We start from the raw sequence: 15,660 nt of genomic DNA on the forward strand, positions 1-15,660 counted from the left end.
GATACATTAATGTTTGTTCTGTTTTCGTTGCAGGTTGTTTCTAGATCTACAGGTACCACTTTTTAGGGTGCTGTAAGGGTGGTCATTACCTCACTTCACCTTGTTACTGACCACTACCAAAAAGTGCAGGTAGATCCTAGTTAGTCCTGAAGAATAGCCACCAAATTGATATAAGGGCAAGAAACATGTTGACCGATATCACTAGCGTATAACCTCACATCCTAGAGTGAAGATATGCGTCTTCTTTATTTTTAATTAGGGGGGGGGGGGGCCATATTTCATTCAAATTATTTTGAGTGGACCATCTTTCCCTATTTTAATTCACAGCTCTACACATCACTATCACCTACACTGATCTTAGGCCCTCACACGCACTACACCCGACGGCATAATGAATAAAGATCTCCGCCAAGAAGGCCCCATCATGGGTGCCGATCGGGTATTGCAGCGCCGGCACGATGATGAAGCAAGACACCTAGCTGGCTGGGTGTGTGAGGGTCTTTTGCCGAAAGGAGGAGACCCTTCTCCTTATTTCCAACTCTACACCACTATGTGGAGCCCTTGATCATACACAACAACCTGCACTGAGTATTAGGAACTGCATACCAGTATTGTAGAGATATTTCCACGGGCATGTATGCTGGACCTGAATAAATAATAGCCACTTCTTCCCTCTTTTGGATTAACATAAGACAAAGAATGCCAGAATGGCAAGAGCCTATCTGACATAAAATAGTGACCACTTTCGGCAGAAAGGAGGCTTGGGTCCTCAACACCAACTTATCTGGGGAGAATGTACTATGAGATGAGTTGACGGAAAGAGCTCACGCCTAGCTGATAGTATAGTTATCAGAAAGACCGCACTCAACGTCAGAAGCCTTAATGAACAACTGCAATGACTCAAAAGGAGTGCACATCAAAAAAGTGAGAACTAAGTTCATGTCCCATTGTAGCATCACAAAAGGGCTTAGGCAGGAACAAGTGTTGCACACCTTTAAAAAACATATAATCACAATAGATAATTTCAGTCTAGAAGGCTGATCCAGCAACCACAATGAAACCATAAGAGGCAAAAAGTAGCCTTTAACAATGACCCAAGGCAAGTCCTTGCTGGAACAGGGAGACAAAATCTGAAAATTTGGCTTGTGGTGGGTTAGTTTAAAGGGTACCAAATGAGTCACACTTTTCAGAGTGACTAGTATACACTGACTTTGGGGAGGGATGCCTTGCCACCAAGATGAAATCAAGGACCTCAGGAGGAAGGTCAAAAGAGGTCAACTGCAGACGCTCAATGTCAAAGCATGATGGAGATGCAAAATGAGTAGCCCCGTATGCAGCACACTGACCTGCAGCTACAACAGAAGCTCACCCCAAGGAGCAGCAGCTTGAGTGGGGGGCAGATGCACATGTTCAGGAGTTTAGGGTACCACATTCTTCTCTCCCAATCTAGTTCCAGAAGAAGGACTTGGCCCTGATCATCTTCAGACCTCTGGGTAACGGAGGCATCTGTTGGAAACTATACAGGAGTACGGAGCTCCACTCTAGGTAGAATGAGTCTTTGAGATGGAGCCTTCTTAGGAATTTCAACACACAAAAATGCAGACATTGCCCATTCTCAGCAACGGTGAAAAGATCAAGCCAGGGTCCTTGGAGCAAGAGTCCATGAGCCACTTCTGGGAGCAAGTGCCATTTTTTTGTTCCTTCCAAGCGTCAGCAGCTGAGTTAGTATATCCTGGATGTTTACCACCAGAAAATTGCACATGACCCAAGTCTCCCCTCTGCCCTTCTCAAAATACCACACCCATTCCCAAATTTGTCTTGAGGATTTCATGGAAGGACTGCCTGATGGCAATGTTTTTCAGGCAGCAGACCAAATGCAATCAATGGCCATTGCTCAATCTCTGTGCACGTTGATTTTGAAGAGGACCCTGCCCTCTTGCTCAGACAGAAGCTCCTCTCAAAGTGGTGGCCTGATTGGATGACAGTTGGTCATGCGCAAACACTCCCGTATCGCACTCTTATGGCCCTCGATGATCCTGATCATCTTCAGAGCTTGGGGACGGATAGGCATGGGTGGGTAGGCGGGGTCTTGTGTCCAGTCCATCTGAAAAGCAGCTCCTTAGAGTCTCCTTGCAGAAAATCCAACGCACAAAATGTTAAACACTGCAAGGTCTCACTGTGGCAAAAGCAAGGGCTCCTCCCATTGGTGAAAGACTCCCTGTACCACCTCGGAATACAGACGCCATCCGGGATATACCAGATGCCACCTGATCAGCTCTTCTGCTCTGACATTCAGGAACCCGGCCAGGTGGTCCATGATCAAGAAAATGCTCTGGCACTCTAACCTGCTACAAAGGTGTAAAACCGCATGACACAGGACACAATTACATCCTGCTTGAAACTATATGACAGGGAGGTGGTACAGTCAGTAAAAATCTGCACCAGCCTCCCCTTAATGGACAGCAAGAAGATCTTCAGAGCCAGACTAATGGCCCGCTACTCCAGTACACTGATACAGAGGTGGCCTTCCTCACCTTTAGAAAATGCCGAGGTGCCAGACTGGATGCAGAGATTTCAACGGTAGTGGTCCGCACACTGGATATTGGCGTCATACTTCACTTTTCAGAAAGGTGGAGAGGGGTAGTTTCCACATTACCAAGAGTAAGTACTTACCTTTGCGGTGCACTGGTGCAGCAGTAAAGCACTTGCCCCTTATGGTGAAACAGACTCAGCCAAATGCCAACATTCTGTTAGTTAATACTTCTCTGATCATGCAAATATGAGTGAAATAGATTAAGCCCATCTTACAAAGCCCCATGAAAAGACTGTTTCAGGTCCCTGTTATGCAACAGCTGCACACCCACATAACTGCATCACAAAAACTAGGGCATGCATAACGACGGAAAGGAAAACTCTGACCAGGTTGCAGGTTTTTTTCTTGCATGAGAAGACATCATATAAAACTATTTATTCATAAATATTTTCCAAAATGAAAATAGGTTACGAAAAATATTTTAAACCAGCTTTCCATACCATGAATTCCATCGGTACAGACACGCGTTATTGAGGGAAAAGGGGAAGGGGAAAAAAAAAACACTTTAAATCGTGATGCACCTGTTTATGAAACAAAAGAAAATCCAGTATCTGCCAAAAAATGACAATCATTTATATATATATATGTATATGTACATATATATATTTATATATATATATATTAAAAAATGAAGACTTTGAAAAAGGAAAGAAATGGCAGCAAATTAGAAAAGTCTCTATAGAGAGACAAGAACGCATCTCCCCCTGCCAAAAATATCAGAGGGTACCCTTAAATCTTTCCATGTCTTGCAAAGCCTTTGGGGAATATCTCGCTTTTTTTTCCTTTAATTTTTGTAACCAAATACATCAATTTAAAAAAGTGAAGATTTTTGAACTGTAGGTACTACATTTATTTCCCCGTCAAACTTTTATTTTTGTCTTCCTCTTCGACGGAAAGGGAGGAGCCATGAGAAGTGCAGAGCCCATCCATCTTATAACGTCTTTTGAGCGTGGGCGCTTCCATGCGCAGTCTGCGCAGTTTATTTTATTGGTGCAGTTGTGGGTTTTTGTTTTTTCCTTTCCAAGTCTCTCCTCTGTTTATGTATGAATTTGTTTAAAACTGCATGCATTAAAGTGTTTGTATGTCCGAATCCCCTCCCCCCCCCCAATTTGGGAAAGGGTATGAGACTGTAGCACCCCTCCCCTTTTGTCCTCGGCCTCTGGTTGCCCGTTTGAAACTCGAAGGATGTGTTTAAAGCGAGGTCACTGTAAGTCACGATCCTCCAAGTAGCGGTATTCAAAGGTGAATCCTTCCTTCTTCCTCTGTCCCCATTTCTCATAGTCAAAATAGATGTAAGTCCCCTATAAACAGAAGAGGCAAAATAAAGCAGTGTTAGAGACACAGGCAAACAAACTCACTCATGGACGAGCTAGACTTTAGAAGAGCATTTAATGCAGAATTCAGTGAGACAAGGACCAGCTATAATATTGCTAAAAACACTGAACAAGAGGAATACAGGAGGAGCAGCAGAGGCAACCCTAATCTGTAATATTTTGGTAAAGGCCAAGAACTGTCACCAACATTAGAAGCCTGCACACGTCTCAATGTTGTAAGTTTGGTAGACAAACCTTCAACCTATTGATACTCTTTTTAAGAGTATATATACTTCATAAAAATTAAACTTACCAAACTAGCAACATAAAGAATGAAGCACAGTTTAGGAGAGACCTGCCTTCTAAAAAAGGAAATAAATGTTTTCTACCTTTTTTTTTTAAATAGTTTTTTTTTTTAAACTTTTATTTTCCATTTACATGAAAAAAGGAAAAAAGAAGAAAACATACAATGAGATTGCAATATGAAAACAAATAAGAGCATGTGCTAAAAATCCGAAGACAAGTCATTTAAAATATAAACATATTTCCTGATGACGAGAGGGCAATGCGGTACCTAAACACTGACAATAGCAAATATATTGGACATAAAGAAAAGTTCATTTTATGGCAAACCTGCAAACCATAAATACTGACAAAAATAAAGACAAAAAGCCGAAGAAATGCAAAGTCATCAAATCCCCGCTATGTCATTCCGGAGACTGAGAAAAACTATCCCACACCGGTGGGGGTAATGCCAGACTAACTGAGAAGCCAGAGCTAAGTGGAGCCGGGAAATATAATCTCTATGCGGGCCCCAAATGTCAGTTGGCCTGGAAGAGGTGGGAAGTAAAGTACTGAATTCCTCACAATTCACATTGCAAAACGCTAAGCTATTCAACCAGTAGCAAAGAGTAGGGGCGCGCCTGCTGCCCCACAGCAATGCAATCTCCCTTTTGGCCAATAGGAAGCCAAGAGCCGCTAATTTACGAACCTTCTCGGGGAAGTTCGCAACATAGCCTAACAGTGCAATTTCAGGTGTGGGAAGGAGCGGCATGGACAATATGTCACCCAGGGTGGCGTGAACATCTAGCCAATACCGGTGTATTTTGGGGCAGGTCCAGGATAAGTGTGCGAAATCAGCAAAGGGGGCAAGACACTTCCGACAATGGTGCGGTCGGGAGTTGTCAATTCTGTGTGCGCAGGCCGGAGTAAAATACATCCGATGAAGGAATTTAAACTGAAGCAGCTTGCGACGACTGCTCAAAGAAACGTCTGTTGGGGTTCTACAGCAATATGCACACTGATCATCAGAAATAGGTCCACCTAAGTCTCCCTCCTGAGCCTAGAGTCATCAATTGGTTTGAGTGCCCCACACTGTTTATATAGTGTGGAGATCAGGTGCGCATTGTTCGGGTTCTGAATTACTAATGTGAGGGGAGGGGTCTCGACCGGGGCCAAAGGGAAGGAGGGGAATTTTGCCCTTAACGCAGAGCGTATCCGGGTGAGAATAAACGTGTCCATAAAGGAGCGGTCGCTAAACCGCGCCTCCTCAGATAAGGAGAAAACATACCCATCCGGGAACAAGTCCCCGAGGGTACATATGTTGAATTTCGCCAGGGTGCGTGCGACCAAGGTTTCCCTGGTAACAGGGAGGAATGAGGCATTGGGCAGTGGAAGGGCTGGAGAATATAAAAGATCCATTCCCAAAAATCTACACAATTTAATCCAAGCCCAGCATGTGGTGGATACTGTCTGGATGTCTCGGGGGTCGCGAGGAAAGCCAGTAGGGAGAATCGTAAGAAGCTGTCTCGGGAGAACCAAATCTGCCTCCGACCTCAAATATGGTATGCAAGCGTCCGGGTGGAACCAGGCGTATGCGTATCCGCACGGTGCGAGTAAATAATACAAATACAAATCTGGTACACCCAACCCCCCTCTGTCTGGTGGCAAGGTTAAAACCTTCCAACTGACCCTGGGCGTCTTGTCTCCCCAGATCAAGCAAGAGTGAGCGGAGTTGCATGAAAAATACCATGGTTAAGGGAACGGGAATATTATTAAAATAATCCAAAAAGCGGGGCAATACTATAATTTTAATGATTGTGATTCTACCCGCCATGGATAGTTGTAAACGGAGCCATCGGGTGACCTGAGATTCCAATGTGTTGATAGCGGAGCCATAATTGAGACAGATCACCGACGCGGTGTCTAAATGAATGTGGATACCCAGATATTTAATAGAGTCATCGCACCATTCCAGCGGAAACTCGAATGCCCAAGGCGCTGTACCGGTTGTGAGCGCAAAAATGACCGATTTATGCCAATTGATATGGAGCCCGGAAGGGGTCAGACAAGGGGTCAGACAAGGTGCCGTTAAGGCGCAACCGGGCGGTGGGTTTGGTATATAAAAGGTTAACGGTGGCCACGAAACATTCCGGCATACCCATGCGACGCATGACAAAGAAAAAAGGGCCATTCAAGAGAATCAAAAGCCTTCTCCGCGTCCAGCAAAATTGCAGCTGCAGAAGTGGAAGGATCAATGCGGTGCCATACCGTGAACAGTGTACGAAGATTGAGCGAGGTGGATCTAAGCCCGATTGCACAGGGGAGATGACAAATTCCATCAATAGGGATAGCCTAATGGCAATGACTTTGGCTAAGATTTTATAGTCCAAATTTAGCAATGATAGTGGTCTGTATGAGCCGCAGTGCATGGGGTCTTTCCCTGGTTTAGGCAGTAAAATGATCACCGCCTCCCGAAACGTCGGGGGGAGGACACCCGCCTCCGCATAGACCTCGACCAAGCGCGGCACCAGAGGGTCCTTGTACGCTTTATAAAAATCAGCCGAAAAGCCGTCAAGACCGGGGGCAGAAGACGCACTCAATGATACTGTCTGCTGTGATGGGGGTCAAAAGGAACTCCTGCATGTATCGCTCCAGATACACCAGCACCACCTCGGAGAGATAATCCTCCTGCCGCCATCATCACCGGAGAGGCGTGAAGAATAAAGGGTCTTATAGTAAGTAAGAAACAACTCACATCACTGGGGCAGAATAAACGGGGGAGCCGTCAAGTCCAGACATGGAGATGATATAGGTGGAGCCCCTGGGGGGGGGGGGGGGGCGTAGTGTGTTAGCCAATAAGCGACCCGGGCATTCGCCCTCCCCAAAACGACGGGCCTTACAATGTTTGTTAAGAAACAATAACTCCCTGTCGGCCGCATCCCGAAACTTGAAGCATAATTCCAAACGGTGGGCGGTAAGAGAGTCAGAGGGAGAGGGAAAGGTGAGCAATTCGCTGTCCGCTGCTGCGATTTTCTTCTCGATTTGATCTAAGGTGGAACGCAGATCACGAAGGACTCCGGCACGTTTGGAAATGCAGACACCCCGTATGTAAGCCTTAAAGCCCTCCCATAAGACCGCCCACGTGTCAACGGAGCCCGTGTTTAGATTAAAATAATCTTCGAAAGCCTGGCGTTACTCCTCGCTAAAAACAGGATCCATCAAAGCCTGGCCGGGAAAACGCCACTGTCGCTCATAACCCCCATCACAAGGAATAAATAGCTGAAGAAGAACCGGGCTGTGATCAGAAAGAGTGCGAGGGAGAGTTTGTACCGAACCTAACCAGCTAGCAATTCCGGGGGAGACCAGCCAATAATCGATTCTGGTCCAGGTGTTGTGAAACCCTGAATAATGGGTAAAGGCAGGATGGTGTGCGTGCAGACGGGACTATGTCAACTAAGGAAAACTGCGTGCAAATCTCACGAAGGGCGAGACGGGCATGGGATTTAGAGTCAGGAGTGGAAGCGGTACTATCTCTAGAATGGTCAAGAAGGAGGTTAAAGTCCCCAACCATGATCAAGAGCCCAGTGTCCACAGCGAGGAGGTGAGTCAACAGGGAGTGATAGAAGGAGTCATTGTTTGGACCATAAACGCATACGAGCGAATACCAGAATACCAGTGACAATCCGGAATCCGCCTTCAGGGTGATGTTGTGTGGACAGGTGTGCAAACTGGAGTCTTTTGTGCACCAAAATAGCAACCCCTCTGGAATATGAACTGTAATTAGAGAAGAACCTGTGTGGACCCCAACCGGGAGCGATGGAGTTGGCGCCTATATCTGCCAAGTGGGTTTCCTGCATGAAGAGGACATCAGCCTTATGTCGTGTTACATAATTCAATACCTGATAACGTTTCCTATTATTATTTAGGCCACGCACATTCCACGTTAATAACAAAACCCCGGAAGAACCGGGCACATTTCCTAACTGCACCATATATACAGTATAAAAAGAAGGAAGCCAGTGTAAATATGTACCACATCATCTAAAGCAATCCTCATTGTCAATAAACTAAAATGACCATCATAAAACAAAACAAACACCACCCACCACCCCCCCACCCACCCTCTCACCACCCGGAAAGAGGAACACCCGATTATCACACCCCAAAACACAAACCATGGAGGTATTCACCATGGGGCATGGCGACGCCACGCCAGTCGGGCAAATCAGCAATCAAACCACAGTACAATCATATAACAAACATGCGTGTGAGCGAGCCAGAGTCAATAAGACACTACCAGGACCAATGAAACAAAAACATGATAGATCTCAGCCACTCCCCATCTGGGAAAATAGTTCAACGCTGGTTTGAGAGGTCTGCGATGGAGGGGAATGGGGGGGGGTGAGCCGCCAGACGCCCCATTTCTATTGTTCCTGAAGTCGCGAAAGAATTCCTGTGCAGCATGCGGAGTGTCGAAGATCCTTGGCCTGCCATCGACGTCTACCTTGAGACGAGCTGGATAAAGCATGCCGTATCGGAGCCCCAAATTTCTAAGCATGGCCTTGACACTTTGGAACTCGCGCCTGGCCTCCTGCACCATGACCGTTTAGTCCGGAAAGAATGAGAGACTGCAGCCCTGCCACTGGATCTCGCCCTTCTCGCGGGCCGCTCGAAGGGCTGTGTCCCGATCACGGAAGTTCATAAGTCTTGCGACTATAGGTCTGGGAGGAAAGCCAGGTTTGGGGCGAGGACCTAAGGATCGATGAGCATGCTCAACAACAAAGCCGTGGGTGAAGTATTCTCTTCCAAATAGGTCCGATAGAAGCTGTTCCACGAATGAGTCCAATCGACCAGTGGCCGTCGTCTCCGGAACGCCAAGAATGCGTATGTTGTTGCGACGCCCCCGGGCTTCCAAATCTTCGTTCTTTATAGCCACTTCCTTAAGGATCTTCTCGACCCTTTCCAGCCGCTTCAGGGAGGAGGAGGATCCATCTTCAAGATCCGAGACTCTGGATTCCACCACATCAAGCCTGCCATCATGGCCCTGGACCTTAGCATTCATGTCAGCCAGTTTCTTATCCAGGTCATCGAACCGGGCATCCAGGGCCCTGAAGCCCGCCCTCATCTCGGCTAGCATGGCAGCAGCGAGGGGGGCCGAGGCGGTTTCTCCCTGAGGGGGAGCGCTCTCCGCATCCGAGGCCGCCGCAGGATCAGACGTGGCAGACAGAGGCGTGTCAAATTGGAGCTTGGGCTGCCTTGGCTCTTTCTTGACCATCGTGGCTGGCAAGCCCAAGCAGAGATGCGAGCCAAGTGACCAAGCCGGAGCACCGCTAATGAGGCTCGCGTGGTGGAAGGTGTACCCAGAACAGAGGGCCGGAGCAGCGCTGGACCACGGACCCCAGGACAGGGGAGAGACAGCCCACGTGGTCAATACTGCAGGCTCAGTGGGTTTAGCAGCAAAATCAAATCCCCCAAGCAAGCAGAGGCCAGCGGAAGCGTCACAGGGAGGGAGCAGCAGAACTGACCAGAATAGTGCCAGATGTGTCCTATGTATTGCTTGCAGGTATTGTGGCAGAGCGGACAGGGCAGAGTCATGTGGCGGTCCGATACAGTCCATAGCTGCCCAATTGCAGGACGGGCTCAGGGCACACCAATCCCTCGGGACCAGGAGCGAATATGGGCCCAAATGGTAGGCCCGGCTGCCAATCCGGGAGTCCAGGCAACCACCAGAATCCCCCGCAGCCCGCGACCAGGTCCGGCCTGCTCCCCCACTGTAGGCCCCGGCAGCCCGGAAGGCCCGAAGGCCCAGGGGTCCGTGTTAGCTGCGGGGGCCGGGTGGGAGAGAGGGAACTGGGCAGCGGGCCGCGAGATCAGGCCCCTGAGCAGGTGGGGGCAGAAAAAAGCAATAGGGCAGGGGGAGGAAAAGGGCGAAGACTCACCCCGTCTCTAGCGGCACCGAGATGGTGGCAGGCAGGCCCAAGCCGGGTCCCGGTGGCATCGGCGCCCACGCCGTCAGGAGGAGTGTAGCAGTGGCAGCGGCGGCATCAGTCACCGGCGGCTGGCCCCACGATCACAGGGGGAAGGCTCCGGTGTGTATAGAAGCACGCTGAGCAAAGGATCAGGGCTGACAACATCGCCCAACCGGCGGAGCTCTAGTCGGAGGCGGCCATCTTAGTCGCCTCCGTAGCCACGCCCCCCAATGTTTTCTACCTTAACATGAAACATGCAATTTGTAGTCAAGGGTGTTGAGTGAGGAGAAAAGATTGTTCAAAACATTTGAGAGAAAAAGGCTAAAATGTCTAAAGGGTTTAGAGTTCAGGGATACCTCCATTATAGTTTGAAAAGCACTAACTGCCATAAGAGACTGCAGCTCCCCACTGCCTGGTGAGATAGAGGAATAGCTCTGAAGGATTAAGAAGGGGGTGGTGAGACATAAAATGCATTCTGAAAGAGGTAGATATGTGGGTGAAAGAGTAGGGCGACAGAATGACTGAGCAGGCATAGAAATGGGAAGAAGCCTAGTTATTTTGGATTTCTGCCATCACTTCAACTGCTATCTCCTACCTGGTTAGAATGATATTCTAACTCCATTTTCAGAAAACTAAATCCCCATATTAATTTCAGTAAGTTTATTAGGGGAGTGAAGACTGGGGAGGGCATGTACTGAACCTATGTTTTACACACATGACAAAATAATGTACGGATAAGATTAGCATTCTTTCTAATAAAATTAACGTTCTTCAGGAAAATTATTTCACACAGGATCTGTGTTATACTGCAAATAATTGAAAAAGGACCTGTCAATTTTCACATAAGAATAAGGCTTTTGGAAAATATGCAGAACTATTGACCCTTTTGATGTGCCAGCACGTGAATCAGAGCCAAAACTATGACAATTTGAGAACGTATAGCAAGACTATTTAAAAATGTCTTGCTAATCCCCACCTAGAACCCGGCTGATACTGGTTTTCTAAGGGGAATACTCAGTAACAATTTTGGAAGAATTGTTGCTCACTGCATTTTAAAAAGTTGCACTAAAGGAACTATCAATAGCGTAAATTAACTATTGGCTAGCCACACCATAGTTTTTCCAAATTTTCAATAGTTCATAAGCTTTTTGGAACCAAAATTCTAACTGCAGATGGATCAAGATGGTGTTTCTTTTATCATTTGTATTCAATTAATTTTGTAATTTTGTTTTGTTTTAACATAAAGGCCACATAACCTCTTGAAAAGCTGTGCAAGTAAAGTATGATGACAACATCTGAAGCTCGGAGGCGAACACCATAGTCAAGAGAAAAATGGTTTGAAGTGTTGAAACTATGGACAACCTACTGTGGCAGCCATTACAGGACTCTGGAGCATACCCCCCTAATGAAAAGCACTCTAGTGAATGCCAGGTTATGAGGGCCACAAATGTAGCACATGTAAAGGAAGATCACAGATTTTAGTCACAGTAAAAATAATTTGTTGGAGGTGCTGTACTCACGTTGGAAATTCTGGTTGGATCGCAGGGGATTTTATCCTGTAAACAATGCTGACCCTCTACTGGGATCTGATAAACTATGAGAAAAAACTGTATCCTGCTATTACTTTGTTAGGGGTAATTGAAGGAGCTCCAGAAGCTAAAATGAGAGCACATTTTCTACATGTTCACTCTATCTTAATCAGCTATGTGAGAATAAAGTCTGATATTCTGACTAAAACAAGTACTTTCAACAGCAGCACGAGCCCGTCAGTTGATTGTCCAGTGGTCAAACACTTCACTACAGTATTCTGATGAACTAAGTGCTAACATTCTGCATTTAAGACAAAAGTGGAACATACTTGAACGACAGCGCCATGGAAACACAATTGTAAGAAATCTCCAACATAGGATACTGCAGCATATAAAACGAGCATTGGCAGAGCCAACTGGTCTCGCCTTTGTAAAAAAAATTTGGTTGGGGGTAAACGAGTGCCTCCTCCTTGTTCCGTGCTGGTAAGAAAAAATTGCTTCAGAAATTCAGATGATGATTTTTTTAATTGCGCTTTTATTTTCGAGTTTTCATTATTTGTTAAAAATGTTACTGGGTTCCATTTGAGACTTTCAACAGCGGACATGTGTTTTGCCCTTACATTGTTATCTGGACCCAGGCTTTCTCAAGGCTTTCAAAATGGTTAGTATCAATTCTTAGACTTTAGTTTTTGTTTCAAGTAAGACTTATGTTTCAAACAGTTAAAAACGCCAGGAATAAATATTTTATTGCAGTCAGTATGGCAGCATCTTTCTTGGTATAATCCATAGCAACCTTTTGACTTTACGGTCTCCTAATTTTTCTTGAGCGGTTAGACGCCGCACCTATGTCCACGAAAGGGGCAGAACGCAGACTCGAGCTGGCGAGTGTGAAAAAGTGCCCTCTTTCTTGCATGGTATGCCCCCACTTTTTGCTGAACTGCGGATGTTCTTTGACTGAGTGTGCCCTGGGCTCCTGCTAATCAGGTACCCAGGGCCTATGTTCTTTCCCTACAATTGCATTGAAGCCTAACCCCAATTGGCATCTCTGGCCACATGTCAGTCCTGGTAAATGGTACCATAGGTACCCAGGGCACTGTGACCAGTAAAGGCCTCTAAGGGCTGCAGCATTTATTGTGCCACCCTTAGAGGCCCTGTACCCTGACACACACACACACACACACACACACACACACTGCCTTGCAGGCTGCTTGTCTTGGTGCAGAACAAAGTGAAGAGTCGAAATGGCACACATCCCTGTGTGCCATGCCCACAAACCACTGCCCTGGCATACATCATTCACCCTTCTAGCTGGGTGCCCTAAGCCAGTGGTGAGGGTACAGGTGCATGAGCCCTGTACCTCTACAGTGCCCAAATCCATTCCTGGGCCATTAAGTGCAGTGCTGCCATTAGGAGTATATTGTGCTGGGAATTTGTCATTACGAACTCCACAACTTCATCATGGCTAAACTGAAAACTGGGAAGTTTGGTATCAAACTTCTCAGCATATTAAACCCACACTGGTGCCAGTGTGGGATTTAATGAAAAATGCACAACAGAGGGCATCTTAGAGATGCCCCCTGAAGCTCGACCAACTCCTAGTGACCGGACTGAGTGGCCGCTTAGGCTGCCACCTAGAGACATGTTTCTGAACCCCTGGGTCGAGAGCCTGCTGCTTTCAGGGGCCAGAAACAATGCACAAGCTGGGACGAGGTGCCAAGCCTCCTCCCCCAGGATGGGCAGGGTTCAGAAGGAGAAACTTCAAAGGCATGCCGCCTTTGTGAGCCTCTCCAGACCACTTGCCGCACTCAGCAACTGGTCCCCACTGGTTCTACCCCCACTTTGGGCGGGAGAGCCGGCGGGAAAAACAAGTGTGGGAAAGAGGTGAGCCCACCTCTGTCAACTCCACCCCTCAGGTGGGGTAGGCGAGGTGAAGCAAAACTCTCAGTGCCCACCATCTTGCGGATGAGGAGACCTAGCCAACAAGGGACAGGCTCCTGCCCCCCTCCCGCTTGACGGTGGCACAATAGGGGGTGTACTCACCCCACGGAAGGGACCCATTGGTCCCTGCCCTTACCTACCTGTAACACCCCTAAATCTAGCATTTAGGGGCACTCTGAACCTTGCTTCCTCAGATCCAGCCTGACAACAAGAAGAAGAAAAGAAGGACAGAATAGCCGTGCAGCCAGTTACCAAGAGGAAGACACCCACTGACTTGGCCCCAGCCCTACCTGCCTGTCTCCCATCGAACCTGCTCCTGCGAAATCCCGGCGTGTCCTGCAACCAGCAACCTCAGAAACCCCGGAGGACCTGCTCGCCTTCACTTCCAAAGACTGCTTCTCCAGTGAACACCGGATTTGTTCAACTACAACCTCTGGCAGGAGCCAGGGACCACGAATTCAGCTAACTTTGCAGCTGGTGAACCCGGCCAGAGTGGAGAAACACCACGAGGAGGTAACCCCGGCGATCCGGACACGAGATCCGGCAACCCCTGACCTGCCTCAAGCCTCCAGCCTAAATCCAGAAGCTGGTAAGAAGATCCAATCCCAAAAGGCATCCCTGCACTTCACGCCCCACTCCGTCTCCCTGCCTGCAGTGCTTTTGCAAACTGGAGGTTCTCCATAGAAAACAGGTAGCCCGACGTCAAAACAGCAAACTGCTCCGGGCCGCCCCAGTGCCATTGAGGGTGCACCTTTTGTGCTACTTTTTTTCTCCATTTACCCTGACCTTAACCCTAGGAGCTTTGCTCTCACAACTCAGTGGCCTGCTTAACAGCTGTCACCAACCAGAGGCCCATTATCCCCCATTGGATAACATTGGGCCTCAACACTTTGCACTTGGCCGCCCTAGTGCCGCTGAGGGTCCAACAACAGTGCATCACTGACTCTGGGGGACCCTTGAGTCTAACCCCAGAACCTTAACTCCCACTGTTGATTACTTACATGTGAACCGTTAACTTGTTTTCCTCCATAGGATAAGATTGACAATTTTCTTTCAAAAAGTTTATAAGTGTGGAGTTCTGAAATCTAAAAATATTCTTGAAAAATCGCACAAATAACCAAAACGTATTCATTATCTGTTTACAGGAAATGTCCCCGTGGTGAATCCAGGTATCCAGCACTGTGTAAGAAAAGTAACATACAAAGTAACTTACCTGTAATTTACTGAAAAAGCCTATTAATTTCAATGTACTGTATTTGCCAAGTGTTGCAACCTACTCCATCCCCTGTAAATCAAACAAAGTACAATTTCTATTGCATTTTTAAACTGATCTATATCTAGTAACTTATTACTGAAAAGTATTTAATGCTTACTTCTACCAGGCTTGCGTAGTTCTAAAAATAAAACAGTATATATTTTTAGACAAATACAATTGGCCTAGAGTTCAGTTATATAGTGTGTGAATTAATTTGCTGACTTAGTGTGTACATCAAATGCTTAACACTGTCCTCTGATACTGCCTTACTGCTCGAGCACTCTACCACAATTAGAGAGTAAGGTCTATCTAACTTTAACCTCTGCCTACTTCTGGGGTCACTTGGTCTCTACACACTATACCTCATTTTGGTATAGTACATGTGGAGCCAGTTTCCTACAGCGAGGGGCCATGAAAAGGCCCGAGGACCTGGTCATAGCTTTGCTGTCCTTGAAGTGATGGAGCACAGAGTCTGCCTTCTCTCCAAACAACCAAGAGATCAAGGGGCATGTTCATGAGAAAGGTGTGGACCGAAAAGCCAGCGGTTCACTGCAATACATGGCACATTAGGGGCACCAATGATGAAATTGCTCTGTACAGTGAGTCGGTCGTATCCAGCACAAATTGTATGGTGAACTTGGCTGCGTCCCTCCGATCAGCAATTCCTTGAGAGAATTTGGCTAGGGCCTCCTCCGAGACCATGGGCAGCACCTGCACAGCTGAGTCCCAGATGGAATGGGCATACTGGCCCAAGAAGCACACTGTTTACCGACCGCAGTTA

At 47.2% G+C, this 15,660-nt stretch overlaps 1 protein-coding gene across 8 annotated transcripts in view; it reads right to left on the reverse strand.

Annotated features, from left to right (window-relative positions):
- Positions 1 to 3,656: 3,656 nt before the first annotated feature.
- CNOT3 (CCR4-NOT transcription complex subunit 3) overlaps positions 3,657 to 15,660 on the reverse strand; it is a 1,075,180-nt gene continuing 1,063,176 nt past the window's right edge. For all 8 annotated transcript variants that reach the window (XM_078655004.1, XM_078655002.1, XM_078654999.1 and 5 more), the window contains one exon: positions 3,657 to 3,894. In XM_078655004.1, coding sequence (XP_078511130.1) covers positions 3,796 to 3,894 — 99 coding nt within the window. In that variant the 3' untranslated portion in view covers positions 3,657 to 3,795. The remainder of the gene's footprint in view (positions 3,895 to 15,660) is intronic.

This window comes from Lissotriton helveticus, chromosome 7, assembly GCF_964261635.1.
Source record: "Lissotriton helveticus chromosome 7, aLisHel1.1, whole genome shotgun sequence".
Taxonomy (NCBI): Eukaryota; Metazoa; Chordata; class Amphibia; order Caudata; family Salamandridae; genus Lissotriton; species Lissotriton helveticus.